Here is a 22,800-nt window from a genome sequence, read left to right as displayed (position 1 = left end):
GGATAAATGAGGAGAGAGGGGGATTAACCGGGAGCAGAGAATAAATTGGAGGGGAGTGATAGTGCTGGATGGAAGGCCACAGAGGAGAATGTTGCAGTAGTCCAGGCGGGAGATGACGAGGGCATGCACTAGCATTTTAGTTGACTCAGGGGTGAAGGAGCAGCGAATACGATAGATGTTCTTGAGTTGAAAATGGCAGGTGGAGGTGAGGGTTTGGATGTGTGGCTTGAAGGACAGGGCAGAATCAAATTGTATTCGGGAGACCTTAGGGGCCATTCAACTGGCCCACGACGACCAATCCACTTTCCAGGAAACTGTTCATGCACTGAAGCTGGCACGTTCCCTATGTTTTTCCAGCAAGATGGTGCACCACCACATTATGGGTGTCAGGTCCGAGGATTCCTAGATGAACAGTTTCCTGAAAAGTGGATTGGTCGTCGTGGGCCAGTTGAATGGCCCCCAAGGTCTCCCGATCTGACCCCCTTAGACTTTTATCTTTGGGGTCGTCTGAAGGCAATTGTCTATGCTGTGAAGATACGAGATGTGCAGAAACTACGGATACTGGAAGCCTGTGCTAGCATTTCTCCTGCGGTGTTGCTATCAGTGTGTGAAGAGTGGGAGAAGAGGGTTGCATTGACAATCCAACACAATGGGCAGCACATTGAACACATTTTATAAGTGGTCAGAAACTTGTAAATAACTTATGAAAGAATAAAGTTACGTTAAAACCAAGCACACCATTGTTTTTCTTGTGAAATTCCCAATAAGTTTGATGTGTCACATGACCCTCTTCCTATAGAAAAAACAAAAGTTGGATTCAAAATGGCCGCCATGGTCACCACCCATCTTGAAAAGTTTCCCCCCTCACATATACTAATGTGTCACAAACAGGAAGTTAATATCACCAACCATTCCCATTTTATTAAGGTGTATCCATATAAATGGCCCACCCTGTATTTTAGCTACAGAGTTATTCACTGAAATCTATCTGTACAGCGCCACCTGCTGTTCACTCTTTTTCTAATTTCTCTGTCCTGCTCACTGAGACAGAGGCACATGCTTAGGGTCCATTCAGACGTCCGCAGTGCATTCCGGATCCGCAATACAACCGGCCGGCACCCCCATATTACTGCCAATTCTTGTCCGCAATTGCGGACAAGAGTAGGACATGTTCTATTTTTTTGCCGGGGCCGCGGACCGGAAGATCGGGGGTGTGCTCGCACATAGTGTGCTCTCCGCATCCATTCCGTCCCCATAGAGAATGAATGGGTACGCACTCGTTCTGCAATTTGCGGAACGGATGTGGACCCATTCATACGGACGTGTGAACGGAGCCTCAGTCTCATCCTTCTAGTGCCACCAGCTGCAGCAGACAGGACACGCCCTCTGAAAAACGACACGCCCTCTAAGCAGACCGCTTGAAATAAAACTAGCAGAAAATTGGAGCAATGAATGGGTAGATCTCTAGACCCAAATTATGTACAAGGCTGGTTATAGATTTCTTAGGGCTCATGCACACGAACATATTTTTTTCCGTTCAGTTTTTTTTACAGGTCCGTATTCAGAACCATTCACTTCAGTGGGGGATGAAACTCCATGTGCATTCCATGTCCGTATGTCCAATATGTCCATTCCGCAAAAAGATAGAACATGTCCTATTCTTGTCCGTTTTGTGGACAATGGATCTGCAAAAAAATGGATGCAAATGGACATCACACGGATGTCATCCTTTTTTTTTTGCGGATCCATGCTTTGCGGACTGCAAAATACATACGGTCATGTGAATGAGGCCTTACAAAGAGGTTGTTGTGTATTAGATTATATATGATTTTCATTTTTTACATTGTCACTAAGGGCTTAAGAAATGCCCTTGTGACCCTCCAGTTAGATTTCCTTCAGACAAAATTAAAAATCTACAATAAAAAAAAAATTGACAATTTCCGGATGGTTTTTCCAATTTTAACGTGCCTGTTGGGGAGTTAAGCCGCGCACTAACATTCGGACACAGTGGGATTATGGATGATGGGTAAACAAGAACAATCCTGTATTTCCGTAGACGCAGGACTACATCCAATCCCTGTAAGCACGTAAGACGCCGCGTGTGATCAGACAAAGGCTGCAGGAGCTCCTATAGAATAAATGCCACAAGGGGGGCCTTGTTGGCCGGGGAGATTTGCACAGAAATCTTAAAACTGATCGTTGTCAATTTTCCTGTTGCATTGATCAAAGCGAGGAGTGAAAAGGTCATGCGTCCTGCATGGATCAGATACCACTTAGCCCTATTGATGCTGCTGGACGCCTTTGTGTTTCCAGATTAGGCGCTAATAAAAGGCTCTTCACGAGCCGGAACGTGACTGTTCAGCCTTGTAATTGTATAGCACGTGATTCCTAAGCCTCATATAGACACAAAGGGATTATGCCAAAAGCAAATATACCGCATACAAGACCATGAGCTATCGAAAAACACGAAGCAGGAACGACTGTAGGCTCCATAAATTTAAGCTTATGGAGCAAAATTTCTTAACGGGGTTGCCCTGCCGTTAAAGGGGTTAGCCTGTCTGTGTATATATATTACTACTGTGTAGGATGCAGGGAAATATTAAAGAAGCACTCCCACAAAAAAAAAATCTCTGACCTGTTAGAAAGGTGCATGATGTGAACTGTAGAGAAGGTATTCTTCTTCCAAGTGACTGTATTTGTGAGTTATCCCCTCCCTTCGGATCCTCAGCTGTATCCTGTGACCAGCGTTCTGACTTTCCAAATACACCAGCTTCTTTATGTGGGGACAGGAGGCCAGTTTCTCTATGTATTCCTATGGGAGCCCCAACGTCAGTCTCATAGGAATGAACAGAGAAGTAACTGACTTCCTGTCCTGTGTCAGATGGAGATCAGAGAGTTGGTCACATGACACAGCTGAGGATCAGAAGGGAGGTTATAACTCACAAATACAGACACTGATTACATCATGTACCTTTGTAACAGATCAGAGAATACAACTTTTTTGTGGGAGTGCTACTTTAAACGTAATAATAATAGATGTCTTTCAACAGATTAGCCAGGTTTTCTTATTATGTGAAGCTACCCCCCACTCCACCGACCAGCCACTCTCGTCCATGGCTGAGCGCGACATGGAGGAGCTTTACAGCTGCACTTGCACAGTTCTTCGGCTCCTGTAAGAACAGCGCAGTGTGCTACTGTCGGGGTGCGGGTGCTTCTAGTCTGACAGAATTCAGCACCTGTGAAGATGCAGGATGACGCTCCCTCCCCTCTGTCCCCGCTGCTCTCCACTTCCTGATTGCAGCTGTACACACAGGAAATGGCTGGGCAAGCCCTCTCAGCCAATCAATAAAATCTTGCTTTTCATATTTTAGCTCAATTCCCGGTTTTGGACAACTTTTGGAAAACCCCTTTAACCCCTTCATGACAAGGGGTGTTTTGGGCCTTCTTGATCAGAAGAAAGCTGAGCTTTGCATGCTTAGCACCAAGTACTGTAGCACCATGATAATTAATGGGGTGCAGGACCATGCCAGTAGCCCATTAATTTATGTGGTGTGGTCCAAAAGGGGTCAATAGGACCTGGATCTAATGAAGTCCCAGTGTCGGTAGCCAAATCAGTAGCTTGTTAGTTACTGCCATACTGCAGGGACACTGGCTTTATTTATGTGATTTAGTTGGTGAGACCTGATGAGGCTGGTGTACTTACTTTGGTGATAGGAGACGGAGTTTAGAATGTTTAAACACCAGAATCAGCAGCTCTTTTACTCTTTATCTGGACTCATAAAATGCTCATTATAAAGGGAGCCTGTCTGCTGTTTTATGGACACTAAATCAATAATATTGCAGGGGAGGGAACATGCAAACATTAATTTCTGGATGAAATTTCAAAGATATAGAACTTGACTGATTAAGGAAATGAGCGGACAAGTGCCCAGAGGTCCCAACTGTGTTGAGTTCCATGTTTATCAGTATGCAGCAAGCTCCCTCTAGTGGTGGCTGCAGGTAACCATGTTACCTGTTTAAAAAGGTATAACACTGAAGGGAATTGGAGTTTCTCCTATCACAAAGTATGGTTTTATGGTGTTGCACAAAATTAAGAAAAAAATATGGCGTTCTTCTTCTACAAATGGTGCCACACCTAACGACAAGGCTGTGTGTGGTATTACAGCTCAGCCCCATTCACTTTCATGGAGCGGAGTTGCAAAAATAAACAAAACCTGTGTACAGGGGTGGCGCTGTTTCTGGAAATGGCGTCCTTAGGCTGGACAACCCTATACTGACCTTATTAACTTCCACTGGATCTTCATCCTTGAAGGTAAGAAACTGTACGGTGCACGATTTAGTTAGAGGCTTGTACATGTCCCACAGCTCCCCATCCACCAGGGCCAGTATGGATTTTGCACAGTACCACTCGCTTAGATCTGTAATCAAGACAAATTATAGCATATTACACACCACAAAGGCACACCAAAAGTCAAGGTACACCAAAAACCCAGGGACTCTTGACTGGCACTCTGCGGTCACTACTGGAACTGAGAAATAAAAATCATTTGGGACCTACACTGCCTGGGGGTCTCACAGAGCGACAGACCACTGCCGCCGGGGGGGGGCTCGCAGAGCGACGGACCGCTGCCGCCGGGGGGGGGGGGCTCGCAGAGCGACAGACCACTGCCGCCCGGTGGGGGGGGGCTCGCAGAGCGACGGACCGCTGCCGCCAGGGGGGGGCTCGCAGAGCGACGGACCGCTGCCGCCAGGGGGGGGCTCGCAGAGCGACGGACCGCTGCCGCCAGGGGGGGGCTCGCAGAGCGACGGACCGCTGCCGCCCGGGGGGGGCTCGCAGAGGTGGGGGCTCGCAGATGCTGACTGTATAACTCATCACTGAGTTTTGTGCCTGATGAAGAGCCCTGTTTAGGCTTGGGATGCATTGCAAAGTGAACCCGTATAACGATATACAAGCACCCACAACCCGTCTGCCTGCCGGTCCATTTTTAGCTCACCCAGCTTTCCACAAGCCACTGATACAGATGAAACCCACAGAGAAGGCCTTGTTAAGTCTCACGTATATAATGGTTTGGCCTCCGCTCTCGTGTAGTACACTGCAGGTATGTATTATGAATGCTCCATACTCCACTCTCTACCTAATTTATGCTTTTAATTCAGATTATAGCGCAGCCTTTTTACATGTTCTGTATATTTCCAGCCTGTCTGAAGTAAATATAAACCGCACTTCGGCGGAAAGACGCCACCAATAAACAAAGGAGTTCACAGCTATCGAATATTGGGAAATCTGAACAGTAACAAAACAAATCAATTTTAATTATGGAGGAAAACCTGGCTAAACAAGATTAATTGTATCCCTCAATGGGCCGCAGAGGACGCACATAGGAACCTGTAACTCTACAGAGATCATTAACCCATCAGTCAGAGGTGGAGACGGAAGCAAACTTGTGGTCGGAATGAAAAGACCCCCATTAATAATTATTACATTAGTCACAAAAAAAAATTATTACAAAAATGTTCTGGGCCCAGGTCATCATACCGGAGTTTTGCTCGTTTCCAATTCAATGGGCAGAATGTAAAAAAGCAGTTCTCACCCTAGCGGCCAAGGCGAGGGCATCTATTACATGTAGCACGATCATGTGGATGACTGCAAGAGACATGTTCAGTCGGCAGTAGCTTTGACTGGCAATATAATCTAGGGCTGCAGCTAACGATTATTTCAATAATCGATTAGTTGTCGATAATTTAATCGATTCATCGGGAAAAAACACCATAATGACAAAAAAAGGGGTTTATATGAGGCCATATTAAAACAAATTGTGGGTGGCACTGTTATGGGGGGGATCTGTGGATGACACTTATGGGGGGGGATCTGTGGATGACACTTATGGGGGGGGGGATCTGTGGATGACACTTATGGGGGGGGGGAGATCTGTGGATGACACTTATGGGGGGGGGGGAGATCTGTGGATGACACTTATGGGGGGGGGGGGATCTGTGGATGACACTTATGGGGGGGGGGGGGATCTGTGGATGACACTTATGGGGGGGGGGATCTGTGGATGACACTTATGGGGGGGGGGGATCTGTGGATGACACTTATGGGGGGGGGGGATCTGTGGATGACACTTATGGGGGGGGGGGGATCTGTGGATGACACTTATGGGGGGGGGGGGATCTGTGGATGACACTTATGGGGGGGGGGGATCTGTGGATGACACTTATGGGGGGGGGGGGATCTGTGGATGACACTTATGGGGGGGGGGGGGGATCTGTGGATGACACTTATGGGGGGGGGGGGGGATCTGTGGATGACACTTATGGGGGGGGGGGATCTGTGGATGACACTTATGGGGGGGGGGGGATCTGTGGATGACACTTATGGGGGGGGGGGATCTGTGGATGACACTTATGGGGGGGGGGGATCTGTGGATGACACTTATGGGGGGCGGGGGATCTGTGGATGACACTTATGGGGCGGGGGATCTGTGGATGACACTTATGGGGCGGGGGATCTGTGGATGACACTTATGGGGCGGGGGATCTGTGGATGACACTTATGGGGCGGGGGATCTGTGGATGACACTTATGGGGCGGGGGATCTGTGGATGACACTTATGGGGGGGGGGATCTGTGGATGACACTTATGGGGCGGGGGATCTGTGGATGACACTTATGGGGGGGGGGATCTGTGGATGACACTTATGGGGCGGGGGATCTGTGGATGACACTTATGGGGCGGGGGATCTGTGGATGACACTTATGGGGCGGGGGATCTGTGGATGACACTTATGGGGCGGGGGATCTGTGGATGACACTTATGGGGCGGGGGATCTGTGGATGACACTTATGGGGCGGGGGATCTGTGGATGACACTTATGGGGCGGGGGATCTGTGGATGACACTTATGGGGCGGGGGATCTGTGGATGACACTTATGGGGCGGGGGATCTGTGGATGACACTTATGGGGCGGGGGATCTGTGGATGACACTTATGGGGGGGGGGATCTGTGGATGACACTTATGGGGGGGGGGATCTGTGGATGACACTTATGGGGCGGGGGATCTGTGGATGACACTTATGGGGCGGGGGATCTGTGGATGACACTTATGGGGCGGGGGATCTGTGGATGACACTTATGGGGCGGGGGATCTGTGGATGACACTTATGGGGCGGGGGATCTGTGGATGACACTTATGGGGCGGGGGATCTGTGGATGACACTTATGGGGCGGGGGATCTGTGGATGACACTTATGGGGCGGGGGATCTGTGGATGACACTTATGGGGCGGGGGATCTGTGGATGACACTTATGGGGCGGGGGATCTGTGGATGACACTTATGGGGCGGGGGATCTGTGGATGACACTTATGGGGCGGGGGATCTGTGGATGACACTTATGGGGGGGGGGATCTGTGGATGACACTTATGGGGGGGGGGATCTGTGGATGACACTTATGGGGCGGGGGATCTGTGGATGACACTTATGGGGCGGGGGATCTGTGGATGACACTTATGGGGCGGGGGATCTGTGGATGACACTTATGGGGGGGGGGATCTGTGGATGACACTTATGGGGGGGGGGATCTGTGGATGACACTTATGGGGCGGGGGATCTGTGGATGACACTTATGGGGCGGGGGATCTGTGGATGACACTTATGGGGCGGGGGATCTGTGGATGACACTTATGGGGCGGGGGATCTGTGGATGACACTTATGGGGCGGGGGATCTGTGGATGACACTTATGGGGCGGGGGATCTGTGGATGACACTTATGGGGCGGGGGATCTGTGGATGACACTTATGGGGCGGGGGATCTGTGGATGACACTTATGGGGCGGGGGATCTGTGGATGACACTTATGGGGCGGGGGATCTGTGGATGACACTTATGGGGCGGGGGATCTGTGGATGACACTTATGGGGCGGGGGATCTGTGGATGACACTTATGGGGCGGGGGATCTGTGGATGACACTTATGGGGCGGGGGATCTGTGGATGACACTTATGGGGCGGGGGATCTGTGGATGACACTTATGGGGCGGGGGATCTGTGGATGACACTTATGGGGCGGGGGATCTGTGGATGACACTTATGGGGCGGGGGATCTGTGGATGACACTTATGGGGCGGGGGATCTGTGGATGACACTTATGGGGCGGGGGATCTGTGGATGACACTTATGGGGCGGGGGATCTGTGGATGACACTTATGGGGGGGGGGATCTGTGGATGACACTTATGGGGCGGGGGATCTGTGGATGACACTTATGGGGCGGGGGATCTGTGGATGACACTTATGGGGCGGGGGATCTGTGGATGACACTTATGGGGCGGGGGATCTGTGGATGACACTTATGGGGCGGGGATCTGTGGATGACACTTATGGGGCGGGGGATCTGTGGATGACACTTATGGGGCGGGGGATCTGTGGATGACACTTATGGGGCGGGGGATCTGTGGATGACACTTATGGGGCGGGGGATCTGTGGATGACACTTATGGGGCGGGGGATCTGTGGATGACACTTATGGGGCGGGGGATCTGTGGATGACACTTATGGGGCGGGGGATCTGTGGATGACACTTATGGGGCGGGGGATCTGTGGATGACACTTATGGGGCGGGGGATCTGTGGATGACACTTATGGGGCGGGGGATCTGTGGATGACACTTATGGGGCGGGGGATCTGTGGATGACACTTATGGGGCGGGGGATCTGTGGATGACACTTATGGGGCGGGGGATCTGTGGATGACACTTATGGGGCGGGGGATCTGTGGATGACACTTATGGGGCGGGGGATCTGTGGATGACACTTATGGGGGGGGGATCTGTGGATGACACTTATGGGGGGGGGATCTGTGGATGACACTTATGGGGGGGGGGATCTGTGGATGACACTTATGGGGGGGGGATCTGTGGATGACACTTATGGGGGGGGGGATCTGTGGATGACACTTATGGGGGGGGGATCTGTGGATGACACTTATGGGGGGGGGGATCTGTGGATGACACTTATGGGGGGGGGATCTGTGGATGACACTTATGGGGCGGGGGATCTGTGGATGACACTTATGGGGCGGGGGATCTGTGGATGACACTTATGGGGCGGGGGATCTGTGGATGACACTTATGGGGCGGGGGATCTGTGGATGACACTTATGGGGGGGGGGATCTGTGGATGACACTTATGGGGGGGGGATCTGTGGATGACACTTATGGGGGGGATCTGTGGATGACACTTATATGGGGGGGATCTGTGGATGACACTTATATGGGGGGGATCTGTGGATGGCACTGTTAGGGCCTCTTTCAGACGGGCGTTGCGGGAAAATGTGCGGGTGCGTTACGGGAACACCCGCGATCGATTTTTCCGCGCGAGTGCAAAACATTGTAATGCGTTTTGCACTCGCGTGAGAAAAATCGCGCATGTTTGGTACCCAAACCCGAACTTCTTCACAGAAGTTCGGGCTTGGGATCGGTGTTCTGTAGATTGTATTATTTTCCCTTATAACATGGTTATAAGGGAAAATAATAGCATTCTGAATACAGAATGCATAGTAAAATGGCGCTGGAGGGGTTAAAAATAATAATAATAATTAACTCACCTTAATCCACTTGATCGCAAAGCCCGGCATCTCCTTCTGTCTTCATCTTAGCTGTGCAGCAACAGGACCTGTGGTGACGTCACTCCGGTCATCACATGATCCATCACCATGGTAAAAGATCATGTGATGGATCATGTGATGACCGGAATGACGTCACCACAGGTCCTGTTGCTGCACAGCTAAGATGAAGACAGAAGGAGATGCCGGGCTTCGCGATCAAGTGGATTAAGGCGAGTTAAAAAATATATGGGGGATCTGTGGATGACACTGTTACAGGGAGGGGGATCTGTGGATGACAATGTTATGGGGAGGGGGACCTGTGGATGACTATGCTATGGGGGGGATCTATGGATGACACTATATAGCATCTTATGCTATATGTGTCATCCACAGATCTCCCCCATAGCAGTGTCATCCACAAATCCCCCTCCCCATAACAGTGCCATCCACAGATCCCCCTCCCCATAACAGCCCCGGCTCCGACGCTCACAGCAGTATTCCTTAACCGGCAGTAACTTTTACTTTAAATCACCGCATCTTCTTTTACCTTACAATGAAGCTCCAGTAACAGGCAGAGCGGGCGGCGGCGTAACGTCACTTACCCACGTGACGCGCCTGCTCCGCCTGCTTCAGTCATAAAATGGGGCGGAGCATTCGCGTCACGTGAGTAAGTGACGTTACGCAGCCGCCCACTCTGCCTGTTACTGGAGCTTCATTGTAAGGTAATAAAGATGCGGTGATCTAAAGTTCAAGGACCCGCAGGCATAGCGCCTGACCGCCCACTCCCGCCCGCATAGCAACGAATCGGCCGATTATTCGATAACGGGATTCGTTGACAACGAATCCCGTTATCGAATATTATCGATAACGTTGATTAAATCGTTGCAGCCCTAATATCATCTGAGGCTACTTTCACACTAGGGTTTTTCTTTTCCGGCATAGAGTTCCGTCACAGGGGTTCTATACCGGAAAAGAACTGATCAGGATTATCCCCATGCATTCTGAATAAAGAGCAATCCGTTCAGGATGCATCAGGATGTCTTCAGTTCAGTCATTTTGACTGATCAGGCAAAAGATAAAACCGTAGCATGCTACGGTTTTATCTCTGGCGAAAAAAACGGAAGACTTGCCTGAATGCCATTTTTTTCCATAGGAATGTATTAGTGCCGGATCCGGCATTCAAAATACCGGAATGCCGGATCTGTCCTTCCGGTCTGCGCATGCGCAGACCTTTAAAAATGAGAAGGAAAAAAAATACCGGATCCATTTTGCCTGATGACACCGGAAAAAACGGATCCGGTATTGCAATGCATTTTTCGGACTGATCAGGTATTTTTCAGACTGATCAGGAACTGCCTGCCGGAATCAAACAACGCAAGTGTGAAAGTACCCTGAGCCCAGGGGAATTCAGGGTTTCAGCATGATTGGCTCTATGTGAGAAGGGGTGAAAACAAAAAAGCAGTTGCCAGGGTGACAGAGATAAAGATTCTGCTGCTTTCTTCTTGCAGTCTGTATTTATTTATTTTTATCTACTCTCCTCAATAATGAGATTAAGGCCTCATGCACACGGAGTAAGACATATCATACGGACCAGTGAGCATTCCACATACCGCCATGCAGTGCCTTCATTCGTTTTCCTCTGCGTGCATCTCTGTGAAAGCAGAGCCACATGGCGGTGCAGTAGGAACTCTAAGATTTCCGTGACTACACTAAGAAAGTCAATGTCAGTTCTTGGAATTGTGTCCAGGCGGACACCACTTCAGGTGTCTGTGGTTTAGATGTTTTCAATGGGGCTCAAACAACTGCGAGCGGGTCCTCAGAATTCTGAGTGAAAAACCGAGGCAGAAACCATGTTTGATTTTGCTTCTGAACGCAAGGGGTTTTCTAGAAAGTAACACTGATGGCCAGTCTTGGGCCACTTCTGATCACTACTAGAGATGAGCGAACTTCTGTTTTAAAGTTCGGCGTCTAAAGTTCGGCTTCCGTTTAGCGGAGGATCCCGATATGGATTCCGAATTCCGTTGTGGTCCGTGGTAGAGGAATCAATAATGGCCATTATTGATTCCGCTACCACGGACCACAACGGAATTCGGAATCCATATCGGGATCCTCCGCTAACCGGAAGCCGAACTTTAGACGCCGAACTAAAAAAAAGAAGTTCGCTCATCTCTAATCACTACTTCAGCACTGAGAGGATGGAGGGAGCAGGGAAGCTACTGAGCACGTGGGACCACCTCTAAAGGCAGGAGAAGATGGACCAGAAGGATAAACAGCAGGGGGGGCTACCAGAGAGGAAAACGTAATGTACCCAAAAGCCATAGCAATATTTTAATTTCATGTATATTGTAATCATACTTCATTTTATACTATGTTTATGCTGCTTTGGGGCTCTATATAAGAAAAACGGAGCTCTGACTGCTATAAAAGGTATTTTAAGAAATGAATCAGCCCTGAATGTCAGACCTAAAAATAACACGGCGTTAAAAACTAGAAATTCCCTTTAAGCTTTATTTACATGAAGCCAGAAAAGCCCCATTAGGAAACAGCGGAGAGTAATGCAATGATTTATGCGTCCCGGTGCGCAGTTTTTCTTCTAATATAGAGATAAATGCTCTTTACGGCCTGAGACGTATCGAATGGCACAGAGATATCATTGCTTCCAAGGGAATGGAAAGGGTGCACTCCCATAAACACTGGTTACTTCTCAAAAATAATACCGCCACAATTTGCAGGCCGACCGCCTAATAATTTAGCGCTGGAGACTCCGCTAAGGACGTTCAATATTCTGATTTACCGAGATTTAATGTTTTCTCCATCACGGTTGTACAGAGGAGTCGTAAATGCTGGTCTTTCCTACAAAGTGAAAGCATTTATTAACGCCTTTCCATAAAATCCTCTCCGCAGAATTTCCCCAAGGGCGAGATGATTTCAGCCAACACGAGTGACTGAAGTGATTGCAATTAAAAGAAAATACAAAAAAAAAATACAAAAAAATAAAATAAAAATTAGCGGGAAAGAAAACTCAAGTGCAAGGCCGGTCCGGTATAACCGCTAAGAAAAATTAAATTAGAAATTTAATTGCATTTTTCTGGTAATGTTCATTTAATTAACTGTTGCTACCTAATTAATTTGGAATTATTAACAAAAGGCCAGTTAACTGAACTATGAAAATTTAACAGGAGGTGATAGCCATTTCTGATAGATTTGGCTGCTCCCGCGTAAGTACAGGTCACTGGATGCGGTATTAACAGGCTAACAATATTACGTCTGAGGAGCCCAGGCTGAGCGGCCGCATTATTCAATTGTATCGCAATAAAAGGGGATTTTCAAAGCTTTTTTTTTTTTATTACTCCAAAGTCAGTCAAAGACATCGGCCAAAAAAAGTATATAATCTCTGGGTTGTTATTCTAGCAGAGGGTAATTAGAAATCCCGGGTAGGTACAGCGTGATGTCCATAGCGTAGGCGTTTGCAATGAGCATAAAGAAAAAAAAAAAAGATAATAAAAAAACGCAGCTCGACAAGATCGCTGTATGCGGTCACACTACAGTATTTAGTAAAGAACGATTTTAGGTTTTCTTACTAGATTTTCCTTTTTTGGCCTCTTTCACACGAATGATACGGATTGGCTCAGGATTCGTTCAGTGAAACGCACACCATTTCGCAAGCAAGATCGGTCAGCTTTGTCTGCGATTGCGTTCAGTTTTTTCCACGAAAAAGAGAAAGTTACTAATGTATTGTGATTGTCCATATTGCCTCCTTTGCTGGCTGGATTCATTTCTCCATCGCATTGTGCACTGCGCATTTCCATGGTTACGACCACCCTGCAATCCATCAGTAGTGGTCGTGCTTGCACACTATAGGAAAAAGAGCCGGCCTGTGCGCTCCCGCAGACCCGGCCACCAGAGAGGCTGGCGTTTTTTTCCTATAGTGTGCAAGCACGACCATCACTGCACGGTGGTCGTAACCCTGGTTGTTTGCGGAAGTGAGTTAATCCCTTTAAAATCATATTAAAATGGTGTAAAGTTTAAAAAAAATGATGATTGTCCATGCTGACATTCCTCCATGATCTATTTTCTTCCTGCCCCAGTGATAGGTCACCACTGCATCCAGTCACTGGCTTTAACGACAACGTGGCAATACCACTGGGGTCAGCACTGTGGATAGTGATTATGATTGGCTGCAGTGGTCACATGTCGTGTCAACAACCGCTTTTGAGAGGAGCTGTCACCTCTCTTGACATGTCTGTTTTAGTAAATACCTGTATTCCCCATGTAATAATAATTCTGCAGCGTCCTTGTACTATTTCTGAATTATTCCTCCAAAAAAGGGATAAACTGACAACTGGGCGTTACCATTCCCCTTGTCCAAGGGGTGTGTCCCTGCACAGTCTGCCACTGGCAGCACTGAATGGACGGCATCAGACTGTGTAGGGACACACCCCGAACTAGTAACATAGCTGTCAATTTACTCAAATTTCTGGAGGAATAACAGAGGAATGGCACAAAGTACAATTATAAGAAAAATTGCTGTGTGAAGAATACAGGCATGTAAGGAGAGGCGAGAGGTCCCCTTTAACTGCAAAATTAAAGGTATTTCTGTTTGGGGAATCGTTCAAGTCCATGTAGAAAATAAAAAATACACAACGGCCCTGATTTATTAAGGCCTCTTTCACACGGGCGTCGCGTGTGAGGGCCGGATAGGATGCGGGTGCGTCGCGGAAAAATCGTGCAATTTTGCCTGCGAGTGGGGGTGAGTATTGTATGCAATTGGTTATAAGGGAAAATAATAGCATTCTTAATACAGAATGATAAGTAAATTAGGGATGGAGGGGTTAAAAAAATAAATAATAATTCAACTCACCTCATCCACTTGTTTGCGCTGCCCGGCTCGTCTTCTTTCTTCTTCTTCCTTCTTCTTCTTCGAGAACCTGGGAGGAAAAGGACTTTTGGTGACATCACTGCGCTCATCACATGGTCCATCACCATGGTGATGGACCATGTGATGAGCACAGTGATGTCACCAAAGGTCCTTTTCTCACAGATTCTCAAAGAAGAAGAAGAAGGAAGAAGAAAGAAGACGAGCCGGGCAGCGCAAACAAGTGGATGAGGTGAGTTGAATTATTATTTTTTTTTTTAACCCCTCCATCCCTAATTTACTTAGCATTCTGTATTAAGAATGCTATTATTTTCCCTTATAACCATGTTATAAGGGAAAATAATGAAGATCGGGTCCCCATCCCGATCGTCTCCTAGCAACCATGCGTGAAAGATCGCACCGCATCCGCTTTCGATTTTCACGCAGCCCCATTCACTTCTATGGGGCCTGCGTTGCATGAAAAACACACAATATAGAACATGCTGCAATTTTCACGCAATGCACAAGTGATGCGTGAAAATCACAGCTCATGTGCCCAGCCCCATAGAAATGAATGGGTCTGGATTCAGTGCAGGTGCAATGCGTTCACCTCACTCATTGCAGCCGCGCGGAATTCTCGCCTGTGTGAAAGGGGCCTAAGGCCCACGTGTGCTATGTCAGGCTTGATGGGGCCTGCATTGCCGGAGGAGGCCTCCTCTGGGGCGAGTGCAGTTTGGAGCTGCCGTAGATTTCAGTCATTAGCTGTTCTGTTGTAAATAACGATGGAATGACAGGGGACCTTGGCACCGCCATGGCAACGATGTCACTAACCATCTACCCTTTTTATAGACCTGCCGAGGGCAGCGTAAAATGCAGACTGCGAGTAGAAAAGGCGGATTAGTGACTTTTCTACACCAAAAAGAGGAATGATAAATTTCCCCCCCCCCTAGTCTCTGGAGCAGCAGGCAAGGAACGAAGTGCGGCAGGAAAATTCTGCACAAATTGCTTCCGGCCACTTTGGAGACACAGTGGTAACGTGAAGGCGTCTGACTCCAGTACTTTTAGGACAATGGATTTACAATGACAACGGAGCAGAGAATGCAACGTGCTTTTGTCGTCTTCTCCATCCTTACCATTTCTGAGCCTGTCACTTCGTAGTTTGGTTCTGCGCTGACTGATGTGACTCGGGCCGTAAACTCCATTGTGCTATAGACAGGAGCCTGTGCTGTGCTGGAGGTCTATCATGGAAGGTCGGTGTGAACCCTGCTGACCCACACTATAGAACGCACGGAAATCTCCTCAATCACTGACAGGAACTCAAGGACGGTCAATGTATGAAAGGCTGAATCTACTGATGGAAGGGCCGACCCACATGGGGACAGAACAACCTTTCTAAAGAGACGTGACTGTGGTCCATTAGGCGTAAGACCATACAGATATATCAAATATATAAATATTGCTACAAACTACATTCATTGATTATTTTAAACAAATGACAGGACAACCACCAAATTAATAAAAAAATAAAATAAAAAAAAGTTATAATTACTCTCCTGAACCCCCTCTGTTAAAGCGCCACCGCTCTGTTCTCCCCGCTGTTGTTCTGGCAGCTGCGGTGACGTGCCCATATGGCACACCTGACTGCTGTATTCAGTCACTGGCGTTAGTGGTCTCATTCCAAATACCGCTGAGGCCGGTGACTGGCAGCAGTGGTCACGTGAGGAATACGAGCACGCTGCCGCTGCAGTCCAAACGTTAGGTCACTGCTGCAGAGGAGGGGGAGAGGAGACGTGCTGGAAAGGAGGAAGCTCGGCATGACAAGCAAAACTTATTACCATATTTTTCACTTTAAAAGACACACCTAGACCTCCAGATCAGACCACCAATTTTTATCAGACCTCAGCAGGGTGGATTTGATTTAAATCAAAATGATTTAAATCACGATTTAAATCACTAGTCAGTAAGGCTTGATTTAAATCATAGTTTTCTACATAGACTAATTCTTGCTGGTATAACTTATAATATGCAAGTAGATGAAGATTTAAACAACTTTTCATATTAGTTTGATTCTTCATTCATAGGTTTGTAGAAGTTAGGATTAAGGTATTTTTCTCAACTCTGTTCATGTAATAACATTTTTGCTGTGAAGAAGAGGCGGCATGTGATCTCTGCTGAGTCAAAAGTAAACCAAGCATCTGTGATAATATCTTGTAGGCAGAGAAACTGCCCAATAATCTTACAAAAACCTCTGAAAGAGCATGACATTGTGAATGGATTAATGGAATTTATTTACCCAAAAAATTACACATATAGAAACATAGAAACATAGAATGTGTCAGCTGATAAGAACCATTTGGCCCATCTAGTCTGCCCAATATACTGAATACTATGGATAGCCCCTGGCCCTATCTTATGTGAAGGATAGCCTTATGCCTATCCCATGCATGCTTAACCTCCTTCACTGTATTTGCAGCTACCACTTCTGCAGGAAGGCTATTCCATGCATCCACTACTCTCTCAGTAAAGTAATACTTGCTGATATTTTTAAACCTTTGCCCCTCTAATTTAAAACTATGTCCTCTTGTAGCAGTTTTTCTTCTTGTAAATATTCTCTCCTCTTTTACCTTGTTGATTCCCTTTATGTATTTAGCAGTTTCTATCATATCCCCTCTGTCTCTTCTTTCTTCCAAGCTATACATGTTAAGGTCCTTTAACCTTTCCTGGTAAGTTTTATCCTGCAATCCATGTACTAGTTTAGTAGCTCTTCTCTGAACTCTCTCCAAAGTATCAATATCCGTCTGGAGATATGGTCTCCAGTACTGAGCACAATACTCCAAATGAGGTCTCACTAGTGCTCTGTAGAGCGGCATGAGCGCCTCCCTCTGTCTACTGGTAATGCCTCTCCCTATACACCCAAGCATTCTGCTAGCATTTCCTGCTGCTCTATGACATTGTCTGCCTACCTTTAAGTCTTCTGAAATAATTACTCCTAAATCCCTTTCCTCAGATACTGAGGTTAGGACTGTATCACAGATTTTATATTCTGCTCTTGGGTTTTTTACGCCCCAGGTGCATTATCTTGCACTTATCAACATTACATTTTAGTTGCCAGATTTTTAACCATTCCTCTAGTTTTCCTAAATCCTTTTCCATTTGGTGTATCCCTCCAGGAACATCAACCCTGTTACAAATCTTTGTGTCATCAGCAAAAAGACACACCTTACCATCAAGGCCTTCTGCAATTTCACTGATAAAGATATTAAACAATATGGGTCCCAGAACAGATCCCTGAGGTACCCCACTGGTAACAAGACCTTGGTCTGAATATACTCCATTGACTACAACCCTCTGTTGTCTGCCCCTCAGCCACTACTAATCCATTCAACAATATGGGAGTCCACGTACAGCCTTATTCTACATAATTAAAAAACTAATCTTTATTTCATGATGGAATAACCATTGGATGGTAATATATTTTCCTCAAAAAGCATTTTAGATAAAATAAAAAAAAATATCAGATTTAAATAAAAAAAATCAAATTTTTTAGTTTTTTTTTAAAAAATAATTGATTTTTATCCACCCTGGACCTCAGATTAGGGCCTGGAGAAGACCAGGGAGCAGTAAGGCCTGCGCTGCACTGTGTACCGGCATCACACAGCGTCAGGTAATGGTGCACACACTACATCCTGATGGTGTACGCAGCCAGGACAGTGCAGTGTGGGCCCGGAGAAGACCAGGGAGCAGTAAGGCCTGCGCTGCACTGTGTACCGGCATCACACAGCGTCAGGTAATGGTGCACACACTACATCCTGATGGTGTACGCAGCCAGGACAGTGCAGTGTGGGCCCGGAGAAGACCGGGGAGCAGAAAGGCCTGCACTAGCAGCGTGTACTGGCATCACACAGCGTCAGGTAATGGTGCACACACTACATCCTGACGGTGTACGCAGTCAGGACAGCGCAGTGTGGGCCCGGAGAAGACCGGGGAGCAGTAAGGCCTGCACTAGCAGCGCTTCGCTCACCACTCCACACACCTACTGCCTACTAGTGAATACTTCCATAATGTGTTCACTTTACGACGCACTGGGGGAAATGTGTGTTTTATAAAGTGAATAATATGGTAAAATACGGTAATTGAGTCTCAATGACATAACGTTTCTCTGTTGGGACAAACAAAAACTTTTTTTGCAAATGGATTCATTTTTAGAACACGCTCTTGTGTCTAGATATCACCACTTATTTTTTATTCTCTCCTAAAATGTCCCCCTAATGTGCTCAGTGCTGGTAGAAGGAGCAGCCTGTAGTGCAGAATATTAGGGATCTCTCTGCCACAAGACGGTCTCATTGTGTGAGCCCACCAGTACTGGACACAAAGAGGGAATAAAAGCAAAGGGTTGCTGTAAGGCGCCCCCATACTCCCAAATCGGGGCTGTAAGGAAGCGGACACTGTAGGTAAACCAGCTGATCGTTCTCATCTAAAAAAGATTCAAGGAGAGCAGGTTGCTGCAGCGGCCAGCGATTGGCTGCAGCAGCGTCAAACTACTGGGAGTTTACATCCAGGGACCCAGGTGGAGCAGCGGCAGGGCAGGAGCCGGCATAGGGCAGAAAGTATGCTTCCCTTCGCAGGTTTGCCCAGAGGGGGAGAGGTGGTTGGCAAACATGGACAACCCCTTTAAAATCCAAAACAGAAACAAAAAAATGATAAAGTGAAATGAGACAAGCGATATACAGTATGACCTAAATCATCATACTGTCAGCCTGCGCCTGCCCCTAGGACAAGCCCACTGAAGTCAGATGTACACCGTATAGTGCTCCTGTCAAACTCAGAATTAAAGGGGTTGTCTGGACAGTAAGTTTTTTTTTGTTTTTTTAAAGGGTCAGATTAGCATTAGAAAAATAAATAAAAATCTGGTCACTGCCGACACAAAGGAAACAACCGCTCACCCCGTCACTGCCTGCGCCCAGCGTTTAGCTCAACGGTCACTTCCTGCTGCATGTCAAAAGGCAGGAGAAGGTGGAGACCTGCAGTGATCCTGGGTCGGGAGACCAGCACAGTGAGGAAACTACTTTTGTGAATTTTTTTTTTTAAGCTATTCTGACAATTTAATAAGAAAAAAAAATTACAGGACAACGCCTTTAAAGGGAACCTGTCATCGGGATTTTGGGTATAGGGCTGAGGACATGGGCTGCTAGATGGCCGCTAGCACATCCGCAATACCCAGTCCCCATAGCTCTGTGTGCTTTTATTGTGTAAAAAACAGATTTGATTTATATGCAAATTAACCCAAGATGAGTCCTGTCCCTGACTCATCTCACGTACAGGACTCATCTCAGGTTAATTTGCATATGTATCAAATCGTTTTTCTTGCACAATAAAAGCACACAGAGCTATGGGGACTGGATATTGCGGATGTGCTAGCGGCGATCTAGCAAACCATGTCCTCAGCCCTATACCCAAAATCCCGGTGACAGGTTCCCTTTAAAGGCGTTGTCCTGTAGGTCAAAAAAATGAAGCGTTTTTGTCATTTACATGCCGTTACAAACAATCCAATCCAGTCTATATTGGGCCTTAAAGGGGTTGTCCCACAAATAATATTCTACAATTTTCAAACCAGCACCTGGATCTGAATACTTTAGTAATTGCGTGTAATTAAATATGTATTATATCTACGGAGTTATTCACTGAAATCTATCAGTATAGCGCCACCTGCTGTTTTGTTTATTTCTCTGTCCTGGTCGCTGAGATTGAAGCACATGCTTAGTTACATCCTTCAACTGCCACCAGCTGCAGCAGACAGGCCACGCCCTCTGAGAATGGACACGCCCCTTAAACAGCCAGCTTGAAATAAATCTGGCAGAACAATCCAATAATTGGGGAGATCTCTGGATCCATGTGAGGTACAGGGCTGGTTCTAGCTTTGGTAGAACGAGATTGTCAGGTCCTATCTGATGTCTAAATTCCATTTTTTACATTATTAGGCTACATGCACACAACCGTATGTGTTTTGCGGTCCGCAAAAAAAAATCAAAAACGGATGACATCCGTTGATTTTTGCGGATCCATTGTAACAATGCCTAAAACAGACAAGAATAGGACATGTTCTATTTTTGGGGGGGCTACGGAACGGACATACTGATAAGGACAGCACACGGTGTGCTGTCCGCATTTTTTGCGGACCCATTGAAATGAATGGGTCCACATCCTATCCGCAAAAAAAAACGGAACGGACACGGAAACAAACAACGTTCGTGTGCACGTAGCCTTAACGGGATAACCCCTTTAACCACCTCCGGACCGCTGTACGCACAGACGCGTCCTGGAGGTGGTTGATTCATTCCGAACGGAAGGTAAGCGAGTGGATCTCCAGCCTGCCAGCGGCGATCGTTCGCTGGCAGGCTGGAGATGTGATTTTTTTAACCCCTAACAGGTATATTAGACGCTGTTATCAAAACAGCGTCTAATATACCTGCTACCTGGTCCTCTGGTGGTCCCCTTTGTTTGGATCGACCACCAGAGGACACAGGTAGCTCAGTAAAGTAGCACCAAGCACCACTACACTACACTACACCCCCCCCCCCCCCCCCCCCCGTCACTTATTAACCCCTTATTCACCCTTGATCACCCCTGATCACCCCATATAGACTCCCTGATCACCCCCCTGTCATTGATTACCCCCCTGTCATTGATCACCCCCCTGTAAAGCTCCATTCAGATGTCCGCATGATTTTTACGGATCCACTGATAGATGGATCGGATCCGCAAAACGCACACGGACGTCTGAATGGAGCCTTACAGGGGCGTGATCAATGACTGTGGTTATCACCCCATATAGACTCCCTGATCACCCCCCTGTCATTGATCACCCCCCTGTCATTGATCACCCCCCTGTCATTGATCACCCCCCCTGTCATTGATCACCCCCCCTGTCATTGATCACCCCCCCTGTCATTGATCACCCCCCTGTCATTGATCACCCCCCCTGTCATTGATCACCCCCCCTGTCATTGATCACCCCCCCTGTCATTGATCACCCCCCCTGTCATTGATCACCCCCCCTGTCATTGATCACCCCCCTGTCATTGATCACCCCTCTGTAAGGCTCCATTCAGACATTTTTTTGGCCCAAGTTAGCAGAAATTTTTTTTTTTTTCTTACAAAGTCTCATATTCCACTAACTTGTGTCAAAAAATTAAATCTCACATGAACTCACCATACCCCTCACGGAATCCAAATGCGTAAAAATTTTTAGACATTTATATTCCAGACTTCTTCTCACGCTTTAGGGCCCCTAGAATGCCAGGGCAGTATAAATACCCCACATGTGACCCCATTTCGGAAAGAAGACACCCCCAGGTATTCCGTGAGGGGCATATTGAGTCCATGAAAGATTGAAATTTTTGTCCCAAGTTAGCGGAAAGGGAGACTTTGTGAGAAAAAAATAAATAAAATCAATTTCCGCTAACTTGTGCCAAAAAAATAAATTTCTATGAACTCGCCATGCCCCTCATTGAATACCTTGGGGTGTCTTCTTTCCAAAATGGGGTCACATGTGGGGTATTTATACTGCCCTGGCATTCTAGGGGCCCTAAAGCGTGAGAAGAAGTCTGGGATCCAAATGTCTAAAAATGCCCTCATAAAAGGAATGTGGGCCCCTTTGCGCATTTAGGCTGCAAAAAAGTGTCACACATCTGGTATCGCCGTACTCAGGAGAAGTTGGGGAATGTGTTTTGGGGTGTCATTTTACATATACCCATGCTGGGTGAGATAAATATCTTGGCAAAAGACAACTTTTCCCATTATTTTATACAAGTTGGCATTTGACCAAGATATTTATCTCACCCAGCATGGGTATATGTAAAATGACACCCCAAAACACATTCCCAACTTCTCCCGAGTACGGAGATACCACATGTGTGACACTTTTTTGCACCCTAGGTGGGCAAAGGGGCCCACATTCCAAAGAGCACCTTTCGGATTTCACAGGTCATTTACCTACTTACCACACATTAGGGCCCCTGGAAAATGCCAGGGCAGTATAACTACCCCACAAGTGACCCCATTTTGGAAAGAAGACACCCCAAGGTATTCCGTGAGGGGCATGGCGAGTTCCTAGAATTTTTTATTTTTTGTCACAAGTTAGTGGAAAATGATGATTTTTTATTTATTTATTTTTTTCTTACAAAGTCTCATATTCCACTAACTTGTGACAAAAAATAAAAACTTCCATGAACTCACTATGCCCATCAGCGAATACCTTGGGGTCTCTTCTTTCCAAAATGGGGTCACTTGTGGGGTAGTTATACTGCCCTGGCATTCTAGGGGCCCAAATGTGTGGTAA

The 22,800-nt window shown here is 47.1% G+C and overlaps 1 protein-coding gene across 1 annotated transcript in view; it reads right to left on the bottom strand.

Moving 5' to 3' along the window:
• Positions 1 to 22,800, bottom strand: part of MRPL39 (mitochondrial ribosomal protein L39) — a 99,909-nt gene that overhangs the window by 62,887 nt on the left and 14,222 nt on the right. The window contains exon 3 of the mRNA XM_040423213.1: positions 4,279 to 4,418. Coding sequence (XP_040279147.1) covers positions 4,279 to 4,418 — 140 coding nt within the window. The remainder of the gene's footprint in view (positions 1 to 4,278; positions 4,419 to 22,800) is intronic.

This window comes from Bufo bufo, chromosome 3, assembly GCF_905171765.1.
Source record: "Bufo bufo chromosome 3, aBufBuf1.1, whole genome shotgun sequence".
Lineage (NCBI taxonomy): Eukaryota > Metazoa > Chordata > Amphibia > Anura > Bufonidae > Bufo > Bufo bufo.
The sequence above is the reverse complement of the archived record's forward strand: the minus strand, read 5'-3'. Positions and strand labels throughout refer to the sequence as shown.